Source organism: Pongo pygmaeus, chromosome 1, assembly GCF_028885625.2.
Source record: "Pongo pygmaeus isolate AG05252 chromosome 1, NHGRI_mPonPyg2-v2.0_pri, whole genome shotgun sequence".
Taxonomy (NCBI): Eukaryota; Metazoa; Chordata; class Mammalia; order Primates; family Hominidae; genus Pongo; species Pongo pygmaeus.
Genome location: NC_072373.2, coordinates 87577366 through 87604729, shown reverse-complemented (window position 1 = coordinate 87604729; position 27364 = coordinate 87577366). Strand labels below are relative to the sequence as shown.

The 27364-nt window shown below is 40.3% G+C and overlaps 1 protein-coding gene across 4 annotated transcripts in view; it reads left to right on the top strand.

Moving 5' to 3' along the window:
- Positions 1-596: 596 nt before the first annotated feature.
- The window catches only part of UAP1 (UDP-N-acetylglucosamine pyrophosphorylase 1), a 38408-nt gene continuing 11640 nt past the window's right edge, over positions 597-27364 (top strand). For 2 of the 4 annotated variants that reach the window (XM_054485661.2, XM_054485632.2), the window contains exons 1-6: positions 597-890; positions 5110-5446; positions 15954-16158; positions 18605-18780; positions 20468-20640; positions 26673-26866. In XM_054485661.2, the coding sequence (XP_054341636.1) occupies positions 5167-5446; positions 15954-16158; positions 18605-18780; positions 20468-20640; positions 26673-26866 (1028 nt within the window). In that variant the 5' untranslated portion in view covers positions 597-890; positions 5110-5166. The remainder of the gene's footprint in view (positions 891-5109; positions 5447-15953; positions 16159-18604; positions 18781-20467; positions 20641-26672; positions 26867-27364) is intronic. The other 2 variants (XM_054485641.2, XM_054485674.2) reach the window with 2 other exon arrangements.

Genomic DNA, 27364 nt, shown 5'->3' with positions numbered 1-27364 from the left:
ATACTACCTTAGGTTACCTAATACCTTTGCTTGCATTTCCTCTCTCCTTTCCTGTCTGTTTGTGCAAAAGAAAAAAGGCCTGGCTTCGCCTTCTTGGGAGCCAAAACACAACCAAACAGAGCGAGTTTGGAGCCCGGCCAGGCATCTTGTGAACTGCACACAAAATAACTAGCCCAAGGTCAGAGAGCGCGCCAGGCGCGCCCTGAAAGTTTCTCCGCAGGAAAATCCGCCGCTCTTTCCCAACCACCCGCGTGGGTGGCTCGGAAATCCGCCACCGTGGGGACACAGCTCCCTGCCCATCTCTGTGGCCCGCTTGTGCCCCGTGCCGCTGGGCCGACTAAGAGCCTTGGGCTTGCACCTCCCAGTACAACCTAGGGACGTCAGGGGTTCTGAGACCCACGAGGCGCTCTCTGCCGGCCGGGTCCTGGCCCTCCTAGCAGACCCAACTGACATCCTTCACCCTCAGCTAGTGCGCTGGAGGGAAGGGAACGCCAGCCGACAGCGCTCCAGGACTATCCCCATTGGGCCAGAGAATGAGTGACGCACTAGGCCCCGCCCCGCCCCAGCGGGTTACTCCTTTCACGCCCGGCCCCCATCCCTAGCCCCGCCCCGGCGCTCCTGGCCGCGACCGCGTCCGCGTCGTCGTCTGCGATCCCGGCGCTGACGTGTCTGGGCGGTCGGCTTCCACTCCTCCAGGCGCCGGCAGCCACTAGTCGTGGCGAGAGGGGCGGGGTGGCCGGGGCTGGCGCTCCCCTTGGCCCCACTCCCGGCCCGCCCCGCCGCCGCGGCCCCCCGGATGAGGGTATATATTCGGAGCGGGCGCGGGACGCCGATGAGCGGCCGCGCGGAAGGAGCTGGAGACGGGCGTAGCTGCGGTCGCGCCGAGGAAGGTGAGGGGCTCCCAGCCCAGCGAGGGGACGGCGGGTCTCGGAACCCGGGCGGGCGGAGGGCCTGGCACCACCGCACACACGGCCACGCGCTCAGACGTGGACACGCGTCGCACGAACGCGCACAGCGCGGGCAGCCGAGCACACGCCGAGGAACCTCCCGCTCGCCCGCACACACACACCCCAGCCCGTGCGCCCCGCAGTCGCACCCCATCCTCCGCCACCCCGCGAGAGGGTGTGTGGGCTGGGCAGCCGGGTGGATGGCGGGGCCAGGGGTGAAATGAGCGCGCCCCAGATGGACTGGGGGCGTTGTGGGAGGAGGTCTGGGCCAGTGTCTGAGTCCGAGGGGGTTGTGTAGGCGTGTGGGATTGGGAGTGGGGCCGCTCCCGGGTGGGCAGTAGAGACCTCGAGGCTCTCAGGCTAGGGCCTTGTGGACAGTTATACCAAGTGTGGGGGCCTGTAGTGGGACAGGAGATCGTTGGAACTGTCAGGTGGAAGCCAGTTGGTGTGTCTTGAATATATGAGGAAAAGAATTGAGAGCTCTGACAAAGACGGGGGATACATTTGGAGGACAGAACAGTGGGACAAAACCTGTTTGCTTGCCACTTTTTTCTTTCCTTTTTTGGTTTGGTTTGCCATGATACTGATAGTGAGAGAGAATTGAAATTTCTGGGTTTCCCCTCTCTTGGCCAAGCAGAAGGATGTGAGCACACGTATGCTGAACATATGGCTGCTTGAACTTTGGCCTGTCGCTGTGCTACACTTACTTCTACATGGTTTATGAAATCTGAAATCAGGTAATAGGATTATGATCATATGTGTGTGTCATTTGGTATTGCAAAAGTTTAAGGACTTTTAGGTGAAATTCACTGGGTGTGGATCCAAGAGTTCGCTGGAAACTCAAGGCAGTTGTCTATTTCTTCACGGTTAGTCAGTTGGCTCACTTAGCTGGAGCAAAGAAAGACTTCACAGGCTGTGCTGCCAGGCATTTATAGGATTCAGTTGGTGGTTATGTCTCAACTCTGATACCGTTTTTCAAAAGCTTTAAGAGGTTTACTTATTCATTTCGAGGGCATACGTATACCAGCAGAGATAGGGGCCGGGTGGGGGAGGCCAGAAAAGGAGGGAGAAATACTGGATTTCTTTAATACTGGTATTTAAATTCTAATAAGAATATATTTGATAATGGTAGATTATTACCAAATTTGTCATATATTTTGATGCAGATGGATTAGGCTGTGGGCATGTACCAAGTTTTGTCATAATTTCTAGAGCAGATTTTCAACTTTTTCAGATTTCGGTTGTCAAAATAAAAATCCATATCTTTTAACTCTTCTGTTCATTGCTGCTTACCATTACACACACATGCCTCTAAACATCGTTAATGGGAAACATGGTACTGTTTTTGTGGCATGAAGGTGCTTATATCTGCCTCAAATAAATATAATAGATGAATTGTGCTTGTCCAAAACTCAAGTATGGTCGTTACATTATGAACATTATACAACATGTAAATGAACACATGTTACCAGTGGTTTAGGCCCAGATATCAAAGTTTAACCTGTGAGGTACCTTTTTTTTTTTTTTTGAGACGGAGAGTCTCACTCTGTCGCCAGGCTGGAGTTCAGTGGCGTGATGTCGGCTCACTACAACCTCCGCCTCCCCGGTTCAAGCGATTCTGCTGCCTCAGCCTCCTGAGTAGCTGGGACTACAGGCGCGCACCACCATGCCCAGCTAATTTTTGTATTTTTAGTAGAGATGGGGTTTCACCATGTTGGCCAGGATGGTCTCCATCTCTTGACCTCATGATCCGCCCGCCTCAGCCTCCCAAAGTGCTGGGATTACAGGCGTGAGCCGCTGCGCCCGGCCCTATGAGGTATCTTATTTGCATGGATTCATTTTCCCAAGTGTCTGAATGTGGAGGAGTATCTAATGATCTTTTAGGAAAAGTTTGGTTTATATCTTAAAATGTTATAGTAATATGTTTGTGTATGCCTTTTATCAGACAGAGCACTCTTTACTCTTGACTCTCTTGAAGGCATGTGAGAAAGGTTGGTTGTCTTATATTCATGAGGAAATCTGTGCACAGGGAGGTAAAATGATTGCGTAGAATCAAATGATGGAGAAGGACCAAGAACAGGGACTTCCTATTCTTTGGTTATCTGGTTCCTTGCTGATCTTCCTACTACAATGTACTCCCTTAAATCAGAGGCAAAGCAGTAGCATAAATGAGATCTTGGGAAAAACTACATTCCTTGGAAAATAATTTAATATAAATCTGTTCCTCTCAAGTGTCTTTTTTAATGTGATTTTTTAAAATTAAAAAATAATAGCATCATGACTCTTGAAACCTATATAAATCAATAGGAATGCCTCTTAGTACCATAATGAACATTGAAAGCTAAGTGTTGTTATTACCACCTCAGGGAACACACAGATGTAGGTTCTCTAGACCTGAGCTTGTAAATGGTGTTTGATGTTTAATGATCCTGGTGAGGTAGATACTATTATTAATCTCATTTTACAGATAAGGTAACCGAGGCATGGGGAAATTAAGTGGCTCAGCTTAGCCTAGAATTGTGCTCTGAACTACCATGTGTATTACTTTTCACTGTTCTTATAGGAAGAGAAGATAAGTGTCTTTAGTACCTACTTTTTCCCTCTGTCCCTCACATCGAAGCAATTATAACGCAGTGATGATTCTTTACAGTGACCCTCAAATTTATTCCTTTCACTCTTATTTTCTGTGCCACTAATCTGGTTCAGACCTTTGGTATTTCATACCTGCAGTTGTCTTTTAACTTCTTTTCCTGCTTCTAGTTGTCCCTCCTTACAATCTGTTGTATGCCATTGCTCCTTTCTCTCATCTCTTTAAAGCATGGTAACACTGCCCTGTTTGAGAATCTGCTGTTCGCTTTCTATTGCTTATTCTCTGAAGTCTAAATTCTTTTGGTTAGTTTTCAGGCTTTTCATGATCTAGCCCTACCCCAGGCCATTTTATATCATTTGTCATACGTTAACCTTCTTACTGCTTTCCATCCCACACATGCTTGCTCATCATGGCCCCCAGGCTCTGCTTGTTTCCTAATCTTTTATTTTTTTGAGATAGAATTTCCTGTCGCTGAGCCTGGAGTGACATGATTACGCCTCATTGTAGCCTCGACCTTCCGAATTCAGGTGTTCCTCCCACCTCAGACTCCCGAGTAGCTGGGACTACAGGCATTTGTTACCACATCTGGCTAATTTTTGTGTTTTTTGTCGGGGTGGGGTTTTGCCATGTTGCCCAGGCTGGTCTTGAACTCCTGAGCCCAGGCCTGTGCTGGGATTACAGGTGTGAGCTACCATGCCTGGCCTCTAATCTTATCTATGTAGTCTGCCCAACCCTTAACACATGGCTAGATCGTGCCTGTTTGTGAACTTTCTAGACAGCACCTATCTCCTGTTGCATTTGTCTGTATTGGGCAAGTAGATTAAATATTTCCTCATTTTCTTATTTTTTAGCACTGTGAAGTTTAACATTTTACTATATTATCACAGAATATAGCTCTTTAGAAAACATTTGTCTTATTCACTGATTGTTATATGTGTATTGCTTGTCTCTTTAAGGAGGATCCAAGTTTTTAGTGAGTAGAGAAAATAGAGGTGTTATTGCTTCTTTGCAGAAGTTGCTAATGAAATGAAATGTATTTTTCCTTATTATAGGTTGTTCTGTCTTCCTGAATATTTCAGTATACTGTCTACAACAACACATAATAGTATTTCTATCATTAGAGATACAAGCAAAACATTTAAATATTAAGCAGTCAGGTGTTCTTTCAGTGGTAGCTTAGTGGTCAGAGGACTAATACAGAGACAACTAAACGTGGTAGAGAGTGTGAACCGTGTCATCAGGCTGCTTGGGTTCCTGTCGCAGCTCCACTCACTGGTTAGGTTGCTTAGCCTCTCTGCCTGTCTTCTTAACTGTAAAGGAGTGGTAATAATAGTGCCTATGCCATAGGGTTGTTGAAAATTAAACAAGACCATGAAGGTAAAGTACTTGGAAGTGCCTGGTACGTATTATTGTCTTACAGGTTTGATCTCTTACAAATATTGAGTGATGGAAAAGCGGAAGTTAATTTTTTTAACACCGAGTTTTAAAAATATTCTTATTTTTAGAGGGGAAAAAAGCCCTCTATTTTGGAGGTTGGATTTTGACATGCCATTAATTACTTTTCTCTTTTAGGTTTACAGGTACATACATTATACCCCTATTTCTACAAAGCTTGGCTATTAGAGCATTATGAACATTAATGACCTCAAACTCACATTGTCCCAAGCTGGGCAAGAGCACCTACTACGTTTCTGGAATGAGCTTGAAGAAGCCCAACAGGTAGAACTTTATGCAGAGCTCCAGGCCATGAACTTTGAGGAGCTGAACTTCTTTTTCCAAAAGGCCATTGAAGGTTTTAACCAGTCTTCTCACCAAAAGAATGTGGATGCACGAATGGAACCTGTGCCTCGAGAGGTATTAGGCAGTGCTACAAGGGATCAAGATCAGCTCCAGGCCTGGGAAAGTGAAGGTACTGGGCATGTACATATTTCTTACTGAAGTTTATTTGAGATATACTAAAATTGTTCAGGTAGCTGGATCATGTCACTAATATTTTGATTCATACTACATTAAACCAGGTGACCTAGCAGAAAGTGACAAAATTGTCTTTTTATTTTTGATGCTCCATTTAAGGCTTCTCTCACTCAAGTCTTAATTTGCCTCCAGTCTCTTTCCCTCCTCAATTTCTATACTTCTGCTAGATTTCTTTTCCTGAAGCACAAGTTAAATACTTAAGTTTAAGCTAGCTTAATTTTTTTTTTTTTAAGACAGGGTCTCACTCTGTTGCCCAGGCTGGAGTGCAGTGGGGCGATCTCTGCTTACTGCAACCTCCACCTCCTGGGCTCAAGTGATTCTCCTGCCTCAGCCTCCCGAGTAGCTGGGATTATAGGCATGCGCTACCACACCTGGCTAATTTTTGTATTTTTAATATAGATAGGGTTTCACCATGTTGGCCAGCATGGTCTTGAACTCCTGACCTCAAGTGATTCGCCCACCTTGGCCTCCCAAAGTGTTGGGGTTACAGGTGTGAGCCACTGCGCCCAGCCCAGCTGGCTTAATCTGTAAACCTGCCCTAACCTGACTCTAACCCATATTTCCAATCAACATTTTAGCTGAACCAAATAATTCACCTTTCCCTGAACATGATACCATGCCTTCCCTACTTTTGCTCATGTTTATCCTTAGCTTGATGTGCCCTTTGCCCTTTCTCTACCTAGCTAGGTCACCTTGTAAGGTCATTTCTTGGAGTTGTACGGTGCAGTAGTTCTGCCACTTGGGGAACTTACACTCATTCATTAAGGTTCACCACACATAATATTTTATCTGTGACCTTTTCTTTTGTGTCCCAAGTTAGAATTAGTTGTTCATGCTTTTATTTCATTCTAGCTTATCATAAGAGTTGTTTGTCTTCCTCAATAAATTGTAAATTCTTGAAGAGCAGCCCATGTACTAGTTGTCTCTGTATGTTACGTAGCATTTAGAACAAGAGTTTTATAGTTATAAGTTGATCAATAAGTGTTTGTTGAATTGCCCCAATGCTTTTCATTCTAAAGCATGTAAAAAAATCTGTCCCCTTAACGTAATACTAATTTGTGCTTTTGAGAATGGCAAAATAGCTCAACTGTAGCTTTTGGTGGAGTTGAAAGCTGTGTTTTTTATAATCTATTACTCCTCTGTAAGTAAAATGTTGACTAAATATTGTAGCTGATTCCCTCAGTGTTTGTACATGATCCTTGTCAAATCTGGGCCTCATTTTCTCAACTGTGAATGAGAACTTGGGCAAATACTTTCCTTAACTTTCTGAAAGACATTATTTTATTGCAAAAATAATACTGAAATCACAGATTGCCCATAATCTCATCAAAGCTGTATTTTTATTTGCTCACATTACTACCCAGTACTTGATTGTATACATATTTTTTTGTTTCTGTGTGGTTTTTTGTTGAGACAGCCTCGCTTTGTTGCCCAGGCTGGAGTGCAGTGGTGTGATCCTCACTCACTGCAACCTCTGCCTCTTAGGCTTAAGCAATACTCCTGCCTCAGCTTCCCGAGTAGCTGGGATTACAGGTGCGCACCACCATGCCCGGCTAAGTTTTTGGTATTTTTAGTAGAGATGGGGTTTCACAAGTGATCCGCCCACCTGGGCTTCTCCAAGTACTGGGATTACAGGTATGAGCCACCGTGCCCGGACAGATTGTATATATATTTGATTTCATAGATGTGTAGTAATACTATACATACAATCTTATAGTCTATATTTACAACATGGCTATTTTTATTTTGTTTTCCACTCTTTGGCATCCCCTCACCCCCTGTAAAAAGAAAGATTACTGGCATTATCAACCTGCTGTATACCTCTCTCTGTCTTTCTCCAGGCTGACAAATTTACTGATTTTCAAAGGGTGTTCCAAAGAACCCAAGGGTTTTCACTGTTGGGGAAGCTGCCTCTTATAGGGAGGGAGGGAGCAGATACTAAACTGGTAGGTCTCCAACCCCTTTATCCTCTACTATGAGTAGTTCTACCTTTTTCTGTTCTGTGTGTTTGATCTTTACATGAGGTTTTATTTAAAAGAGTTTAGAAGTTTAAAAACAGTTTGAAAATAATTGAATCTTCTTCAAGGAGGTGCTTTTCAGATGTAAAATGCTTGGTAGTAGCTAACCTAGCTTTTTACTTAGGATAGAGCTCTGTCACTAAGATGTGAGAGAATGATGCCTAGATGTGTCCTTGTGAATGAAGAGTTTCAGTGATACCATGACTTCTGTTACTTTGGATTCACTAATCCTTCCCTTCTTCCCTGGGTTTCAAAAAAGCTACTATTCCAAACCAAAAGCCACACAGGCCTTTCTTTACCCTCTAGTATCCCAGTTGCTTGTATTTTTCCTGGGGATTTTAAAGGGATGAAGTCTTAGTAGTAACTCTTATGGAAAGTCAAAACTTGGACCTTGTGTAATGGGGAACATAAGCCACAATTAAGATATCCTGTAATTTGAGTCTTCTTTATGGCCTTTTTGTTGGACTATGTGGAGCTAGTCTACATTTATGACTTTTCATGTAAACTAAAATCTGGAACTATTAGAACCAAGTATAGCATAACACGGTGCAAACTTCCTTTTGGCTTAGTGTCAAGGGAAAGATATTTATTTGTAGCTTAAACAGTAAGGGTGGAGAAGGAGACTTTATGTTGACATTATATCCTTTTCACTTAGCCAGAAACTACCATGTGTCTGCAAATTCATAGTAAAATGAAGTTTCTGCAGTAAGTTATCAAAGGGAAGAGAAGCCATTGTGAAGATCATGGCATTGTATTTCAGGTAGTAGGAAGATCCTGGTAATTGTATCAGGGACAGTTTTTACTTCCCCACACCCCCACCTCCTCAGAATGGGGGAATGAAAGCATTGTCCAGTAATTGCAAAGTATCTGGTGGTTATTCAGATGATAATGGACATTTTTACAACTAGAGTAGAAAATTATTTATTTCTGAAGGTTGAATATAAATGACCACTGTACTCCTTGTTGAAGAGAGATCTTGCTTTATTTCTTGAAGTTTTCTGGGCAGTTGTAGAAAATGGAATGTAAAGGAGCAACTAGAAAATCCTTATTTTACAAAGCTGAGATCTTGAAAGAGAAGTAATTATAAGCTTTGAGAATGCTATTTTAGTAAAGATACACTGGGAAAACCTGTTTGCTTGATAAAAATTCCCATTCTTTATTAAAACAAATGCATGCTTATTTGAACACAAATCTACCAATTTTATATTATAATATCTAATTAGTATTCAGTCTCAGCCTTTTTTGCCTATGAGACATTTTCCTATTAATCATAATGGTGCCTCTCTACCATATAGCACTATAGTAAAGTAAGTGGATTATTTAGAAGAAATGCATTCTTAACATTATCTCCTCTACATTTTCTGAAATCTAGGGTACTGATGTTTTTAATAGATTTGTTTTATTTTAAAAGTAATATGGCCGGGCATGGTGGCTCACGCCTGTAATCCCAGCACTTTGGGAGGCCAAGGCAGGAGGATCATGAGGTCAGGAGATTGAGACCATCCTGGCTAACGCGGTGAAACCCCGTCTGTACTAAAAATACAAAAAATTAGCCGGGTGTGGTGGCAGGTGCTTGTAGTCCCAGCTACTCGGGAGGCTGAGGCAGGAGGATGGTGTGAACCTGGGAGGCGGAGCTTGTAGTGAGCCAAGATCGCGCCACTGTACTCCAGCCTGGGCGACACAGCGAGACTCCATCTCAAAAAAAAAAAAAAAAAAAATGTTTATTTTGGAGAAATTGGAAAATACTAAAAATTACAAAGGAAAAAATACAAATCTCTGTGATTCCACCATACAGAGATACTCACTAATAATATTTTACAGTCTTTTCTTTCACACACACACATATGCATATATTGGGATTGTGATTTGTGTATAGTTTTGTAGCCTGCACATGAATTTATCATGAAAAATGTCAAGGATATTTTGAAACAAATATTTAGCGGCAAATTTAGTATAGTGAACCCCCACATAAGCCATCTTGATTAAAAATTATGAAAGTTTTGCTCCTTTTGCTTTCTCTCTCCCTCTGTTTTTTCCCCCTTTGCTGCAGTATTTTAAGGCAAATCCCAAACATCATGTTATTTTTATCCTCATATAGTTAGGTATCCATGTCTAAATATATGGGCATTTTCTTACTAATCATATGCCGTTATTATACCTAATGAAATTCACCTAATGTAATCTCTGCTATTTAAAACTGGTTCAGATAGAGATTTTCCTGATTAGTCTGCTTTTTGTGCTTACTATTTTGGGGGAAATATTGTAGTTTCAGCTATATTGTGATTAAAAATTAAAGATTTAAATTATTCTAACTTTCTTGGATAGCTTTCCTTTATTCCTACCAGTTGAATAGCCTGTTTACCCAACTCCACTTGTCCTGGAGTTCTGATAATTTAAATGAAAGTTCTGACAGTGCTTTACTTCAAAAGGACCTGTGCTATCTTCCTTGTTAAAGTGTATAGGAGGAACTAGTATAAGTAGGAAGTTATCCAGGAAGCATTTGACCTCTGACAGGCCACTATAAACTTTTTTCTCTGTTTCTTGTGAATGTTATCAGAAAAAGTGCTTAGATTCTCTTGGACCCACAATGCATGACTCTCCAAGGAGAGAGATACTCCAGCCTTGGAAATGTGTCAGTCTGGCTTTCTTTTTTTTTTCCCAACTTTTGATTTTTTTCTTTTTTGAGACAGAGTCTCACTCTGTTGCCCAGGCTGGAGTGCAATGGCATGATCTCAGCTCACTGCAACCTCTGCCTCCTGGGTTCAAGCAATTCTCCTGTCTCAGCCTCCCCAGTAGCTGGGATTATAGGCGCCTGCCACCACACCCAGCCAATTTTTGTATTTTTAGTAGAGAGGGGGTTTCACCACATGTTGGCCCGGCTGGTTTTGAACTCCTGACCTCAAGTGATTTGCCTGCCTTGGCCTCCCAAGTGCTGGGATTACAGGTATGAGCTGCCTCCCAAGTGCTGGGATTACAGGTGTGAGCCACTGCACCTGGCCGCTTTTTAAAATTTAAATTTCAGTTTTGCCTGTGTTGAGTTCCCTTGTGTAGGAAAATTATTAACCCTTATGTCTTATCATGGAGAGATAGAAAGGGTGATACAGTATTGAACTTTTCATTGTTTTTCAGTATTTCTGCAGAGGTAGCTTTAAGATAGAAATTTATAATTTCCTAATTGTCACATGGATTTAAATACATTTATATTTAGTTAACATTTTTTCAGGTAGGTGCTGTGCTGCCCATACAAAATTTATGTTATGACAAAAGCAGTTTGAAATAATGTATAATTGCCATATAAACAAAAAGCTTATTGAATTTTATTGGCCCACTTAATTCAAAACAGCATTTTATCTGTCATCATAAGACAGATACTGATTTATGTGTTACATACTTTTGATAAATATTGCAACTTTACCATAGTAATAGTTGAAGTAGATGAGTACTGAGTACTTCAGCCAATGTACACACAATTTGATACTGTGAACAATAGCTGTAGCTGCATTTCATTTGTGAATTACAGCTGGCCTTGATTCTCCAGGGACTGCTGCCTTTTCTCTTGTTTTTCCGTCTTTGCTCATAAGTGAGATGTGTAAACAGGAAGAAGTTAATGAAAAACCTTTTTATTGCAAATATATGTGGATTGTGTTATAATTCATTATAATAGTTGTGGTTAAATAGAGGTGAGATGTAAATGGATATCTACCTGGTAGTGTACATCTGGTTGGCATCATCTCAGTGCCACTGTTAATTGGTGACTGGACTGGTTATCAGGTTTGGAGATGGAAAGAAGCACTGAAGAGCGAACAGGAGTTTAGGAAACAAACACATGCCATTTATCTGAATAAAGAATGAGGCCACTGTGAGCTGCTGGTTAGCAAAACTTTAAATGTGAAACAACTGGAGAGTAGGAATGAAGCAGTAATTTAGGGAACCCATCTAAGGAAGAGAAAAGTTTATACAGGGCTATTTTGATACCTGGTTAGACCTATAGAAAGCACTGAATTGATGTTGAATGCCATCAGGTGAGCAGGAGCTGAGACATGGAGCTGGCTCTGGGAGTGTAGCTTTTACCTTTTTCAGGTCAGTTAGCTGAGGGAAATAACTTACCTGGGACTGAGAGTGAAAGTAAGAAGTCAGGAATAGGGTTGGCACCATGTTAAGAGTAAAACAACTGAAAACACGTGTGCCATATGAAGGAAATGTACTGTATAAAAAGAACAAAGATCTCTGCGTCCAAAATGTAGATATTTGGCACTTCTTTTGAAGATGTTCAGAAATATTTTTTATTCTAACACCTTTGATGGTATGCAAGTGTCCAGACAGCAGTTCTTTATCTGCATTTCTAAAATGGTACAAAACCTGACCTGAATAGACATGAGACTATTTGTCAACTTTATTTATCCCACTTAATGTGATTATAGGGTGCTGTTTCAGATCTGCTGGGGACATATATAATTATAATATAGCATATTATATATGTACTATAGTCCTTTTATAAATTTTGAACAGTTCTGGGTTCTGAAACAAATCTGACCCATGGGTTTAGGTAAGAGATTGTGGACTTGTATTTTAAAACAATGCTTTGTAGGTGATAGCAGAATTAAATTTATTTTCTAGAAACCATAGTTTATTTAATATAATTCAGAGAATAACCAAATATAAAACAGTTTTCAAATGTCTTGAAAGGTTCCCTGTTCCCTTTAAATTTCTTCATCTCAGTTTTTGTTATGTAGTGGTTATGGGTCTTGCTTAAGGCAAATACAAACTCAGAATGGCTGTTAAAAATCTCAGTGTTTGGGAAGTTTTGGAGAATGTTGGCTCTTCTTGCTCAACAGTTTTTTCATTTAGGATGAAAAATGAAATTTTTCATTTCATTTAGTCTTACCCATCATTTAGGGTGGGTAAGACAGACCAAAAAAAAAGGCAACACAACCTCTGGTGGCAGGGTGGTGTGATGGTGAAGAGGCCCTGGAGTCAGGTCCTAATCCTGATTCACATTTACTAGCTATGTGACCCTGGGCGAGACTCTTAACTTCTCTGAGTTTATTATCTCTAAAGTGGTGAAAATTACACAGTAACTGCCTCTTAGATTATAGTTACTATTTTGGGTTCTATTTTGGTACACCTGATTTTATGTTCTTATTTTCAAACTCTGATGAGGTACAATTAAATGCTATGGAGTTAATGAGGACAATTTTGGTTTTAGGGAAGGAAGAAAGAAGATTTAACTCTCAGGTAGCTAAGGTCAGCTTCATATAAAAGGTGAAAATTATGAAAATATATAATGTGCTGTTGGGTTTTTAAATTGAAAAAATAGCTGGAATAGGCTGGGCAGGGTGGCTCATGTCTGTAATCCCAGCACTTTGGGAGGCTGAGGTGGGCAGATCACTTGAGCCTAGGAGTTCGAGACCAGCCTGGGCAACATGGTGAGACCCCTGTCTCTACTAAAAATACAAAAATTAGCTAAGTGTGTTGGTGTGCACCTGTAGTCTCAGCTACATGGGAGGCTGAGGTGGGAGGATCACTTGAACCCAGGAGGCGGAGGTTGCAGTAAGCCAGGGTTGTGCCACTGCACTCCAGTCTCGGTGACAGTGTGAGACTCTGTCTCAAAAAAAAAAGAAGAAATAGCTGGAATGATTGCTGAATAATGTTCTTGGACTATACTTACTAATAAAGGAAAAATAGAGTCAGAACTGGCTCTAAATTTATAATGGGTTTATTTTTTTCTTTTTCTTTTTTTTTTTTTTTTTTTTTTGAGACGGAGTCTCACTCTGTTGCCCAAGCTGGAGTGCGGTGGCACGATCTCGTCTCACTGCAGCCTCCGCCTCCTGGGTTCAAGCAATTTGTCTGCCTCAGCCTCCTGAGCAGCTGGGATTACCGGCATGCACCACCATACCCAGCTAATTTTTGTATTTTTAGTAGAGACGGGGTTTCACCATGTTGGCCAGGCTGGTCTTGAACTCCTGACCTCAGGTGATTCGCCCACTTTGGCCTTCCAAAGTGTTGAGATTACAGATGTGAGCCACTGCACCTGGCCGGGTTTATTTTTCTTTATGTTGTTGACCTACTAGTGTATTAGCTTTAAGAAAACCCAATATGTCAAAGACAAATAAAGCACAAAGTTGGTAAATGAAATAAACCCACATTACCTAAGGATTTTAAAATAATAATTGATAGTTGCCATCACTGACTGCGTCGTCTGGCTTAGCCTACAATTGTGGCCAGTGGCCAGGTTTGTTCACAAAATTTCTAAAAATTCTAATGAAAGTATGAAACTCAGAAAACAAGAACAAAACTGTTTACCATGGCTTTAATTTTATAGTTTTTCTAGCTTGCCAGAGACTCAATTTCCACATAGCCTCTTTTCACAAGCTACTCTGCCTTATGGTACTGAGACTGTCCACTTTTGAATGATAAGATGGATCTTAGGAATAGATTATGGCAGGATTTTTTTTTAAATTCAGACTGAGAGCTCTTTTGTAGCTTTTATAGTTACATTTATTTGTATTTGGATCTCAAATCATCTTGAATTTATTTTCATTCGAAGAATAACATTTTTGTTCAAACATTATGCTTGACGACTACTTCTTGCTGAATATTCAGCTGGCAAAAATTGACAGGCTTCCAGACCAAAGAAATAAATCAGTAATGAAGATAGTCTGAGTCTTATATTCTTCTTAGCTGGTATAGATGGCCCATTTTTAAAAAAGGCATTTTATTTATTTATTTATTTTTGAGACGGAGTCCTGCTCTGTCACCCAGGCTGGAGTGCAGTGGCACGATCTCGGCTCACTGCAACCTCCGCCTCCCAGGTTCAAGTGATTCTCCTGCCTCAGCCTCCTGAGTAGCTGGGATTACAGGTGCTTGCCACCGTGCTTGGCTAATTTTTGTATTTTTAGTAGAGATGGGGTTTTGCCATGTTGATCAGGCTGGTCTCGAACTCCTGACCTCAGGTAATCCTCCCGCCTTGGCCTTCCAAAGTGCTGGGATTACAGGCGTGAGCCACTGCGCCCAGCCTACAAAAGGCATTTTAATAAATTAATATATATTTACATGTAATAAAATGCACTAGTTGTACCTTTTGGTTTTGTTTTGTTTTTGAGATAGTGTTTTACTGTCACCCAGGCTGGAGTGCAGTGGTGCAGTCTTAGCTCACTGCAACCTCTGCCTCCTAGGTTCAAGCAATTCTCATGCCTCAGCCTCCTCAGTAGCTGGGATTACAGGCATGCACCACCATGCCTGGCTAATTTTTGTATTTTTAGTTGAGATGAGGTTTCGCCATGTTGGCCAGCCTGGTCTGGTCTTGAACTCCTGGCTTCACGTGATCTGCCTGTCTCGTAGTTTTATGTTTTTGTATTTTGTTTTTTTTTTTGAGTCTCGCTCTGTCACCCAGGCGGGAGTGCAGTGGCGCCATCTCAGCTCACTGCAACCTCTGCCTTCTGGGTTCAAGCAATTCTCCTGTTTCAGCCTACAGGTGTGTGCCACCATGCCCGGCTAATTTTTGTATTTTTAGTAGAGACAGGTTCCGCCATGTTGTCCAGACTGTTCTCAAACTCCTGACCTCAGGTGATCCACCTGCCGCGGCCTCCCAAAGTGCTGGAGTGAGCCACTGCCCAGCCAATTTTATGTTTTAACAAATGTATACTCATATAACTACCATCCCAATCAACGTAAGCACATTTCCATCACCCTACAAAGACTTCTGATACCCTTTGCAGGTGATACCTCAAGCTCATTCTGTTGAGTTGGGTTTCAAACCAGAAATCCTAACTTCAGAGCCTGAGTTCTCACCCATTATACTTTACTACTTTCCTAACTGAAGATTTATTTTCTTTATGTAGCTTACCTGCTATATTTGCATGCTCATTGATTATTTATTATAGGCTGGAGGTAATTTGATAGTGTCATCATTCATCCTGAAACTTTGGTATTTTCTTTATTCTATCTTTTTCTTGACTTGCCACATCAATTAGTTATCAAATTTTTGCGAAACATTTATTATATCTCTCGGTTCTTACCTCCTGACATTATCAGCAAAAAATACTTAGTTCATTAAAATGCATCATTCATTGTTTGGTGTTCAGTTGGGTTATATAAATTTAATTGTTTTAAGAATAGAAATGTTTTTATTAGCAAGGTAGTCATCCACAATTCTATGGAGATTCTGTGTTCTCTGTGCCTTACGTTGATAAGCCCCTATCTTGTTATTTCCGTCCCATGTGATCAATAAAAGCAGCAAGCAGGCTTTGGTCCAAGCCAGATTCTCCACCACTAGCCTGTACCCCAAATCAGCAAATGACCCCAGGACAAGGCAGCTGTATAGCCTTACTTCCCTTTTGATGAGTCTTTGCTGCTACCTATGTATATTTAATACTAAAGTGTTGAATTGTAGAGGTTTTGTGATACAAGTGTTTTCTTTTCTAGGACTTTTCCAGATTTCTCAGAATAAAGTAGCAGTTCTTCTTCTAGCTGGTGGGCAGGGGACAAGACTCGGCGTTGCATATCCTAAGGGGATGTATGATGTTGGTTTGCCATCCCGTAAGACACTTTTTCAGATTCAAGCAGAGCGTATCCTGAAGCTACAACAGGTTGCTGAAAAATATTACGGCAACAAATGCATTATTCCATGGTAAGATACGTCTCATTATTGGAGTGTGTCTGAACATATATTGTTTTACAATATTCAAAATGCATATATACTTTATTCACTCACAGACATATTTCTTGTTACTGTTGATTTTCTTGGGAGGTATAATTTACTATATATGTTAAAAGTACTATATATTATTGCTTGATAGATGACCACTGTTGACTTAATAAGCAATATATACTCACCGCCAACTTTTACATTCCTGAGTACCTTAAAGTACTCAGTGAGCTCTCTGCATCTAGAAACTCATATTTTCAAGTACCAGGTTATTTAGCTCTCCCACACCCTTGCACCTCTTCCACATACACACCAGGTGAAAGCTGCATTGACTTCTGTGCTATGGGCCATGCTTGTGTCCTCAGCCTCTACTAGTATGCTGTATTCTCAGGTTCTCAGGGGCACCACCTTGGTCAGTGTTAGTTCCTTCCATTTTTTTTTTTTTTTGAGACAGGGTCTGTCTCAGTCACCCAGGCTGGAGTGCAGTAGTGCAGTGTTAGCTGACTGTCACCTTTGCCTTCTGGTCTCAAGCCATCCTCCCACCTCAGCCTCCCCAGTAGCTGGGAATACAGGCACCTGCTACCATGCCTGGCTAATTTTTTTTTTTTTCTTTTTTTTTTTTTTTTGAGAGGGAGTCTTGCTCTGTCCCCAGGCTGGAGTGCAGTGGCGCGATTTCGGCCCACTACAACCCCTGCCTCCCAGGTTCAAGTGGTTCTCCTGCCTCAGCCTCCTGAGTAGCTGGCATTACAGGTGCACATCACCACACCTGGCTAATTTTTGTATTTTTAGTAGAGACGGAGTTTCACCCTGTTGGTCAAGCTGGTCTTGAACTCCTGACCTCGTGATCTGCCCGCCTCAGCCTCTCAAAGTGCTGAGATTACAGGCATGAGCCACTGTGCCCGGTTGTTTTTTTTGTATTTTTTGTAGAGACAGGGTTCTGGTCTCAAATTCCTGAGCTCAAGTGATCTGCCCACCTCGACCTCCCAAAATGCTGGGATTACAGGTGTGAGCCACTGTGTCCAGCCAGTGTTAGTTTCCTAAGAACCAAGAGATTACAGAAGATCCTGCTCTGCTTTTTATAAGTTTTTGGTTCAGCTCTTTAATCTCTTTCCCCGAGCAGTTTTGGAAGTTAGCATGTTTTGAGGGGAAAATCAGCTGTGTGTTTGAGGTCCCCCAAGTCCCTATCTTGTTATTTCAGTCCCATGTAATCAACAAAAGCTCTACTAGTTTCTGTGCCCTAGCAGCAGCCTTTGGTCCAAGCCATATTCACCACTAGCCTGTACCCCAAGTCAGCAGATGCCCTCAGGACAAGGCAGCTGTATAGCCTCAGTTCCCTTTTGAAAGATTCTGTCTCTGGACTTATAGTTCCAATCTATTTTGCCTCTGAAGCTCTCTGATGCCTTTAAAAAACTGCTTTTTGTAATTTTTGTAGCTCTTCTAGCTCTTCTCACCATGAGTACTGGCCTGCTGTGAACTGTTTTGTTTGTCTTGATTCCGGTGGGGAATTTGGAGGAACATCTGTGTTCTAAGTGGCCAACATTCTACTTACAGCCCTGGCCTCCTATTATCATGTTGAATTTTCTTCTCTCTTTCTTCCATCTCTTCACAACTCAGAATTTCTGTTCTTATGCAGACAAGTTTAGCCACTTCTTCTGTCATCTTCTAAATATATCCAAACCTTTTGTACCTAAAGTTCAAAATATCCAGGATAATTTGTTAAACAGACAGATACCTCCTGTGGTATGAAATTATACCATTTTGTTTATTCATTTAACAAATATTAATTGAGTGTCTGTTTCTAGGTGTTGAGGATAAATCAGTAACACAAACAGGCAAAAATCCTTTCTTATATGTAGTTTACATTCTAGTAAGGGCAAAAGCTACCACAGTCACTAATTATAGTTTTAGAAATAATTTTTTTATTTTTTGCCACACTAGCATGGGTTGGATTTTTGTGACAACAGAAAGTATAATTATACTATTATAATTTTTAAATGGAGGGCTAGCAGAGCCCAGATTGCATTTCAAATTTCAATAAAAAGAACCCCAAGAGATCATTAAACTGTATTACAGTTACCCTTTTCTTCCTGTTTATTCAGAATAGGCATTTCAAATTTAAAATACACTTTCACAGAGTTCTAAAATGTTTACTTAAGCCATTTTATAGGTTCTGTTGAAGGAGATATGTTTAGTATGTTTAATATTGTAAGTAGATTTATTTCATACCTAAGAGTTGATGAAATTACTGAAAGAAATTCCCCTTGGGTAAAAGCTAATGAATGTGTCTTACCCAGGAAAAATATGAAGGAAGTCAAAATAATAAGCAAGTGCTTTCAAAGATATCTTTAGCTTAGGAAATAGATGAAATTTTATTTTGCCCTAGTCCGCCTAGCACGATTGCTTAGAAGATCTGATTTTCTCTTGTAAGGTATATAATGACCAGTGGCAGAACAATGGAATCTACAAAGGAGTTCTTCACCAAGCATAAGTACTTTGGTTTAAAAAAAGAGAATGTAATCTTTTTTCAGCAAGGAATGCTCCCTGCCATGAGTTTTGATGGGAAAATTATTTTGGAAGAGAAGAACAAAGTTTCTATGGCTCCAGGTTTGTAATCATCCTTATTTAATGGTGACTAGAAAGGATAACAACATAAATCATCAAATGTTAATTTTCTTTTTAACATGGTGATTTGGATATTCAAACATTAATATATATGTGTTTTTTGCAACTTGGAAATGATTTAAAAAGATGAAAATGCCCGTTGGTGTAATGGATACACTTTTATGCTTGTTGTGGGTGTCTGCTCTATGGAGCAATTTGAGGAGCATTCAGGGTATTCTTTCTCTATAACAAGTATTTTATTTTATTTTTTTAAATTTTTGAGACAGAGTCTCACTCTCTTGCCCAGGCTGGAGTACAGTGGCACAATCTCGGCTCACTGTAACCTCTGCCTACTGGGTTCAAGTGATTCTCCTGCCTCAGCCTCCTGAGTAGCTGGGATTACAGGCACGCGCCACCATGCACAGCCAAGTTTTTGTATTTTTTTGTAGAAAAGGGGTTTCGCCATGTTGGCTAGGCTTGTCTCAAACTCCTGACCTCATATGATCTACCTGCCTTGGCCTCCCAAAGTTCTGGGATTACAGGCGTTAGCCACCGTGCCCAGCCATATAGCAGATATTTTATGTATACTGCAGTGTTCATGGCTACATTGTTTATTATAGTGAAAACTTGGAAACCATATGCTATTTAATAAATGAGAGGCTAAATTATAGTTTATAAATAACGTTAATTCTTAAATAGCATTAAAATAATTGGTGGCATTAAATGCTAAACATTATTTCAGCAAGTTAAGTAAGAGAATGCAAAATGAAAAACTGCATACAGTCTATGATTAGGGCCACTGCTTTGCACAGTTCCAGGTAGTGCATATACATTGTGGTTTGTTAATGGGACCCACTAGAATTGGACAGTGTATTGCCTGTGTAGCCACATTCAGTGACCCTGAGTACAACCTCAATCTATAAAAATAGACCTACTGACAGATTTATATTTATGAGAATCTGTACTTGGAGGAAAGGCTGAAAAGAAATTAACAATATTAACAGTGGTGCTCTCTAGATGTAGGCTTTTATTTCATCTTAATTCTTTTGGTTAATGGAAGAGTTACTATTCTTAGCTGTATTTTGTGAAGTTGTCTAATTTTTCATCACTTAAGCTATGGTTAAGGTTGTTATTGGACAAAGTACATTAAAGCAGCATTATAAATAGATGGAGAAAGAAGAGGCTTTATTTATATCTAGTTTAAATCACCTTAGGCCTTCGTATCAATCTGTTTTTTTAACAAATGATTTGATACAAAATACTTACGTATTTTTATTTTTGAGATGGGTGAAATTGTCAGCGTTGGGGTTATAAATACAGAGTTAACTTGAATCATACAAATGTTAATGAAACTTGAAATGTTATGAAATAATCATTGCCTGATAAAGGATTTTATATCATACAATATATTACTAAAAGGGGCTGAGTTAAAAAGAAAGATATGGTTTTTGGGGTTGCCTGATCTTACATTGATAGTGTTATTCTCTGGATAGTTAATGCTAAGTAACCTTCAAAATCCTATAGTTTAATTTTTTTGACACCTGATTCCTTCCTTATGGATATTTAGTTTTCTTGCCTTTGTAAAGTGAATTTTGTGTTTTGGGGATCTTAACCCTAGTTTGGAAACAATCTTTGTGTTACCTTTATAATGGATTTTGATATGCTACTAATGGGCTATTTTGTTTTCCAGATGGGAATGGTGGTCTTTATCGGGCACTTGCAGCCCAGAATATTGTGGAGGATATGGAGCAAAGAGGCATTTGGAGCATTCATGTCTATTGTGTTGACAACATATTAGTAAAAGTGGCAGACCCACGGTTCATTGGATTTTGCATTCAGAAAGGAGCAGACTGTGGAGCAAAGGTAATGCCTTTCTCAACCATGGTGAGGCTTTTGATGGTCTTTCTCTGTCATATATGCATTCCAGAAGTCAAACCAAGTTTATTAGGGTGATTTGAGTATTTTAGAAGCATTTATCTCTCTAAAGTAACTAAACGGTCCCACACCCCACTTTTTTTCTTAAATTGGCAAGACTTGATTTTAGAAGTAATGTTGTATACTTATCACAGGTAAGAGTTTAAAGTATGTGAGGAGGATTTGTAAGTACTTGGGAAAGTGGTCATCACTAGACCTGGATTGGATTCATTAATATCAAATTGTGTTCAATCAGATTAACCCAACTTTTTTCCTGTGACAAAGTTATTGGAGTAGGTAAGGAAAATGTGGTAGAAATAACAGATTTAGACTTCCTAAGTCAGGTGACAAGGTATCTTATGATCTTTTGAATAAGATAGAAATATGCAAGTTGGGCATAAGGACAATTAAAGAGATGAATAACTGCTTGAATGACCACACACAGACTGATACTAAGTTGGAGGGAGGTTTGTAATGATATGTAATGAGTCTGTTCTTGGCATTGTACTTTTCAACACGTTTTTAGTTGTATAGATGATGGCATGTCTTTATGGTAGCAAAAAATATATATATTATAGCTAGAAATAAAATAGACAGCAAACATGCAAACCTTTAAAAACACTTTGGAAGACTTAAAAATACTGATATAAACGTTAGTAGAAGTCTGTATAGGTATCCATTCTCATCAAAAACAGTGTAATAAAATCCCAGTCAAAATCTCAGTGAGACTGTTTTGGAGACACTTGACAGAATGATTGCAAAGTTTAGAATAAACATGTAAAGGTGGCCAGGAAAATGTTGAAAAAGGATGAAGATAAGGGAGGAAAGGGGGCCGAAGACAATCTATCAAGCATTAAAAGGAATTGTAAATTAAAAGAGTATGGTACTGGAACCAGAATGGAATGACAGATTAATGAAAATAGAGTAGGTCAGTCAAAAACACATCTGTGTATGTATAAGAAGAACACATTTTATAAAATAGGGCATTTTGAATCAGTGGAGGAAATGAATGATATAACTGACTAACAATAAAGTAAGATCTCTCTGTCAAAGCTCATACAAATACTCAGTTTTAGGTAGATTACACAGTGAAATATTTAAAAATGAAACCATAAAGGTATTAGAAGAAAATTAGAATAATTTTATAATTGTGATGCAAAAGGAAGACCTTTCTGCCAAAAGCAGTAACCATATAGGCTTCTGACAAAAACAAATTTGATTTCAAATTATTTTGAAATATCTGTATTTAAAAAGAAGATCTGCCAAAGAAGTTATTTCTCTCAAAGTTAATCTAGAAATTTTATGCAAAGTCACATTGGAAGCTGAAATCTTAAATTTACTGATAAAAGTTTTGAGAGATTAAGCTGATAGACCTAATCAGCCTCCTCTGGACTCTGAAAATAAGAGTTGGTTTAGTTCATTTATTTAAGACTTCTATCTGTTGCAGTACTCTGTGAGTATCTGAACTGTATTTTTTTTTATTTTTAGCCACAGACTCACTATGTCATCCAGGCTGGAGTGCAGTGGCAGGATCTCGGCTCACTGCAACCTCTGCCTCCTGGGTTCAAGTGATTCTCCTGCCTCACCCTCCCCAGTAGCTGGGATTATAGGCACATGCCTTCCACTTTGTCACTTTTTTTTTTTTGAGACGGAGTCTCGCATTGTCACCTGGGCTGGAGTGCAGTGGCATGATCTTGGCTCACTGCAACCTCCGCCTCCCAGGTTCAAGCAATTCTCCTGCCTCAGCCTCCTGAGTAGCTGGGATTATAGGCACCCACCACCAGGCCCAGCTAATTTTTTTGTATTTTTAGTACAGACGGGGTTTCACTATGTTGGCCAGGCTGGTCTCGAATGCCTGACCTCATGATCCACCTGCCTCAGCCTCCCCAAGTGCTGGGATTACAGGCGTGAGCCACCGTGCCCAGCCAGTGTCGCTCTTTTTTTCTAAAATAGAAACTTAAAATTTTACTGTTACGAGCTTCAGAACCAATTTAAACTTTATGCAATCAGAGAGTGTTCAACCTGGAAGGTACCCCAGAGATCATCTGGTCAACCCCTTTGATCTCAGAAATGAGAATCCTGAGTTCTAGTACTTTGTTTGTTTATTTATTTATTTATTTATTTGACAGGGTCTGGCTCTGTTGCCTAGGCTGGATTGCAGTGATGTGATCTTGGCTCACTGCAACTTCTGCCTCCAGGCTCAGCAATTCTCCTGCCTCAGCCTCTGGAGTAGCTGGTACCACAGGCATGCACCACCACGCCTGGTTAATTTTTCTGGGTCTTTTTGTATTTTTAGTAGAGACAGGGTTTCACTGTGTTGCCCAGGCTGGTCTTGAACTTCTGACCTCAGGTGATCTGCCTGCTTTAAGTGTTGAGATTACAGGCGTGAGCCACTGCACCCAGCCAGAGTTCTAGTACTTTATAAGACTCAGGCTCAAGGTTCTTTATCACATTAACAGAGCCAGGATTAGAGTTCATGTTTCCCAACTTCCTAGTCTTATATTATATTACATTATAGAACCATACTCTATAGATTAGTTTTTGCTGACAGTTCAAAAATCTTTAAACTTGTGTGCTAACTTTTGTGAGTACACCAATCACGCAAAGATGCAAGTGTTAAGTCACTCCTCGCCATTACCTGTGGGCTCTGTAGGATAAATCCAGACTCAGTCTTCCTTGCAAAGACACTCACTGTTTAGTCCTGTGTCTGGCATGTAATGTAGTAGTCATTCAGTGAATGAATAAGTAAATATTCAGATGGAACCAAAATATGACTAGACTGGCATATATTAAAATCTTTTAGAATAAATGTTAGAAGCCGTTTACGTAATTGCTTCCCTGCCCTTTTAAAATAAGAAAATCAAAGCATTAAAATATGTATTTTAAAACACCTAAGTTAGGGGATGATTCATACTGTGGTAGTAGAATTATTTGCAGTACTTTATTTTTATTGTATTTATTTATTTTGAGACAGGGTCTCACTCTGCCACCCAGGCTGGATATGCAGTGGCATTATCATGGCTTCCCTGCAGCCTCGACCTCCTGGGTTCAGGTGATCCTCTCACCTCAGCCTCCTAAGTAGCTGAGACTACAGGCACCCGGCACCATGCCTGGCTAATTTTTGTATTTTTTGTAGAGGTGAGGTTTTGCTATGTTGCCCAGGCTGGTCTCGAAATCCTGGGCTCAGGCGATCTGCCTGCCTGAGCCTTCCAAAGTGCTGGGATTACAGGTGTGAACCACCATGCCTGGCCTGCAGTACTTTAATAGGCCCCCTTTAATAGTACTTTATTTTTTATGGAGTGAAGAACATGAGAAAAGACTGAAAGAGTGAGGTAGTTTGCAAAAGTACAAAGTTAAAAAGGTAGGAACCATTGATTAATTGAAGATCATTTTGTAAAGCAATTATAGTAACTCTGAGGTTAAAGTGTTATTTTGGACTCAGCTTTTATTTCAGCTCACTGCAACCTCTGCCTACCAGGTTCAAGTGATCCTCCTGCTCAGCCTCCCAAGTAGCTGGGATTACAGGCATGTGCCACCACACCTGGCTAATTTACCATGTTGGCCAGGCTGGTCTCTTAACTCCTGACCTCAAGTGATCCACCTGCCTTGCCCTCCCGGAGTGCTGGGATTATAGGTGTGAGCCACTGTGTCCGGCCCTGGACTCAGCTTTTCTGGATTAAACTTATGAAATATTGAGTAAACCTTTTAAGTTTGTACTGTATATCTTTTTCTTTCTTTTTTTTTTTTTTTTTTTTTTTTGAGATAGAGTCTTTCTCTTGTTGCCCCAGCTGGAGCTCAGTGGCGCAATCTTGGCTCACTGCAATCTCTGCCTCCCAGGTTCAAGTGATTCTTCTGCCTCAGCCTCCTGAATCGCTGGGATTACAGTGCCTGCCACCATGCCTGGCTAATTTTTTTTTTAAATTTTCAGTAGAGATGGGGTTTCACCATGTTGGCCAGGCTGGTCTTGAACTCCTGACCTCAGGTGATACACCCACCTCAGCCTCCCAAAGTGCTGAGATTATAGGTGTGAGCTACCACGCCCAGTCTATACTTTATATCTTTTCTGTATAATATAAATGGATTCCCACTTGATGCAGTTTACAAATGCTTTCTTCTGTAATGTAGACTTTTAAAATATTCAGAGTTTAATAGTTGCCATAGAAGTAAACCTTTGGGAAATATAAAATGTGAATATGCATATTTTTATTTTTATGGCTGGTTGGGAGTAGGAGTATATAGTGGTGACTGGAAAATAAACCTGTGTGCATTAAAAAAAAAAAAAAAAGAGACAGAATAAGGGGAATCTATCCCAAATTCCCTGCCTAGTAAGATACCCACTGTAGGTAGAGTACATGAAGTAAGAGGTGGTGATGGGTTTGTAGATAAGAATTGTAAATAGGCCCGTGATTGATTTAAATAATTTGCTGCATAATGTTCCCCTTCAGTTTAATCTACTTCCTCGGTAGAAAGTTTCTTTTCATTAAGAACTGTGTTCCTTTCAGGGTGGCAAACAGTGAACCACACAGCAGGCTTACTTATCCAGCAGTCCTGCCTCACTGAGCTGGACTCAGTGCCTATATCTCTAATTGCTGTGTAAACGAAGTTCTCAATAGTGCCTTTAGTTTTCTGGACGAGACTGTTACTGACTGTATTTATTTTAAGAAATCAGTTGTTGAAAAAAAGTTTTAACTTTATTAATATAATTTCATGTCTACTTAGGATAGACTTGTCAAATTGGGGACAGAGTTTTAAACATATTTTGAAGCACACTGAGTTGATAATTAGACTGGACAAACAAAACGATACCTTCAAATAGATAGGGATTTTTGAGACAGGGTCTTACTCTGTTGCCCAGGCTGGAGCGGAGTGCAGTGGCGCAATCACGTTTCACTGTAGCCTCAACCTCCCCAGACTCAGGTGATCCTCTTTCCTCAGTCTCCCTAGTAGCTGAGACTCCAGCATGCCACCACGCCTGGCTAATTTTTTTATTTTTTAAATAGAAGACAGGGTTTCACCTTGTTGCCTAGGTTGACAAATATTTTTTATTGTTTGATTCTTCGGTTGGATATTTATCTTATCTGAACCTTGATTTTATATTAGTGCATTGCATATAGTTCTTTTATAATTTTCTTCTAAACACTTAAGTCAGTGATGCGTGGGATTAGTGTGGTGGCATACCAGAATCACTTGTGAGGTTTTTAAAAATTATGTGTTCTTACATTTTCCCTCTGATTTTAGTATACCCTCTTTTCTCAGCTCCCCATCAGCCCAGAGCCATTGATAAATTATCACATCACTGGTTTTCAAAATTATTTTTTTGAAGTATAGAATCACTTATTTCAAACAAAATTGAGTATACAAAACAGATAAATACGGGTGGATTTTCTGATTAAAGTTGGAGTTGGAGGCTAGTGACCTGCCTGCTCTAAACCCCTTTACCTCCTACTCAGGTCCCTGAAAAACAAGGAAAATGCCATATTCACTAATGAAAATTAAAGAAATGCTATTTTCAAATGAAATATCGGGCAATAGAAAATGAGAGACAAAATGCCTAACTTAAGTCTTTTGTCTTATGAATCCCAGAGAAATTTCATTTTATTTATTATCGAAGTAATTGAGTGTGGTTAAGGATAAATTAAATAAAAAGTACAAGATACATGGGGGATGTTGACTCCTGATTTAATCATTCCCAGTCCAGTGTGATTTACTCTGTGCTAGATATATGTATATGATGGAATTTCTAGCCCAAGGTTTAGTTAGGTGATAAGTAGGAAGGAAATAATGTACCTCGTTTCCAGTTGGAAAGTGCCTGTCAAGGTATATAAAGATGGATAGTTGATTGTCTAAAGTTAAAGATTCTTCTTGGCTTTATACCTTTTAGTGTAAGCAAAGTTGTAAATGTCATCTTTGACAATGGCAAATCTCCAAAGAAACATTTAATTCAATTTCTTCCTCTACTGTTGTCTTTCTTTGGTGGACAGGTGGTAGAGAAAACGAACCCTACAGAACCAGTTGGAGTGGTTTGCCGAGTGGATGGAGTTTACCAGGTGGTAGAATATAGTGAGATTTCCCTGGCAACAGCTCAAAAACGAAGCTCAGATGGACGACTGCTGTTCAATGCGGGGAACATTGCCAACCATTTCTTCACTGTACCATTTCTGAGAGATGTTGTCAAGTATGGGCAAGATGGGGGCCTTTTAAAATTATATTTATTGTTAATCAGAAACTAAGACACTTGAGAGGGATGCAGACACCCCAGGTCCATATCCCACAGAATTCATCTTTCCTGAGGATCACTTATCAAATGGACATTTATCTCATGTTGTGATTGTTTTTAGTAAGATGTATTGTAAGGTGGGAATCATTGGAGCCCATTCCCCAGCGCGTTAATGGGAGGCCAAAACATTTCTGTCTTCTCACTCTCCCACCCCCAACTATGTGCTAGGTTCTGTTGAAGCAAAGCATAAGAAATGAAACTTTCTTTACCACAACTGTGAGCTTTTTAAAAATACAGATGTTCACCTTACACCAACTGAATTAGAATTTCAGGAGGTGGGTTCGGGGCATCTATATTTTTAGAAAGCTGCCCACAAAATTCTAATTCAGCCGATTCCCAGGCTGGCATTTAGAAACTAGTGTGCTAAAGAGTGAAGAAATTACTTGACACCTGCAT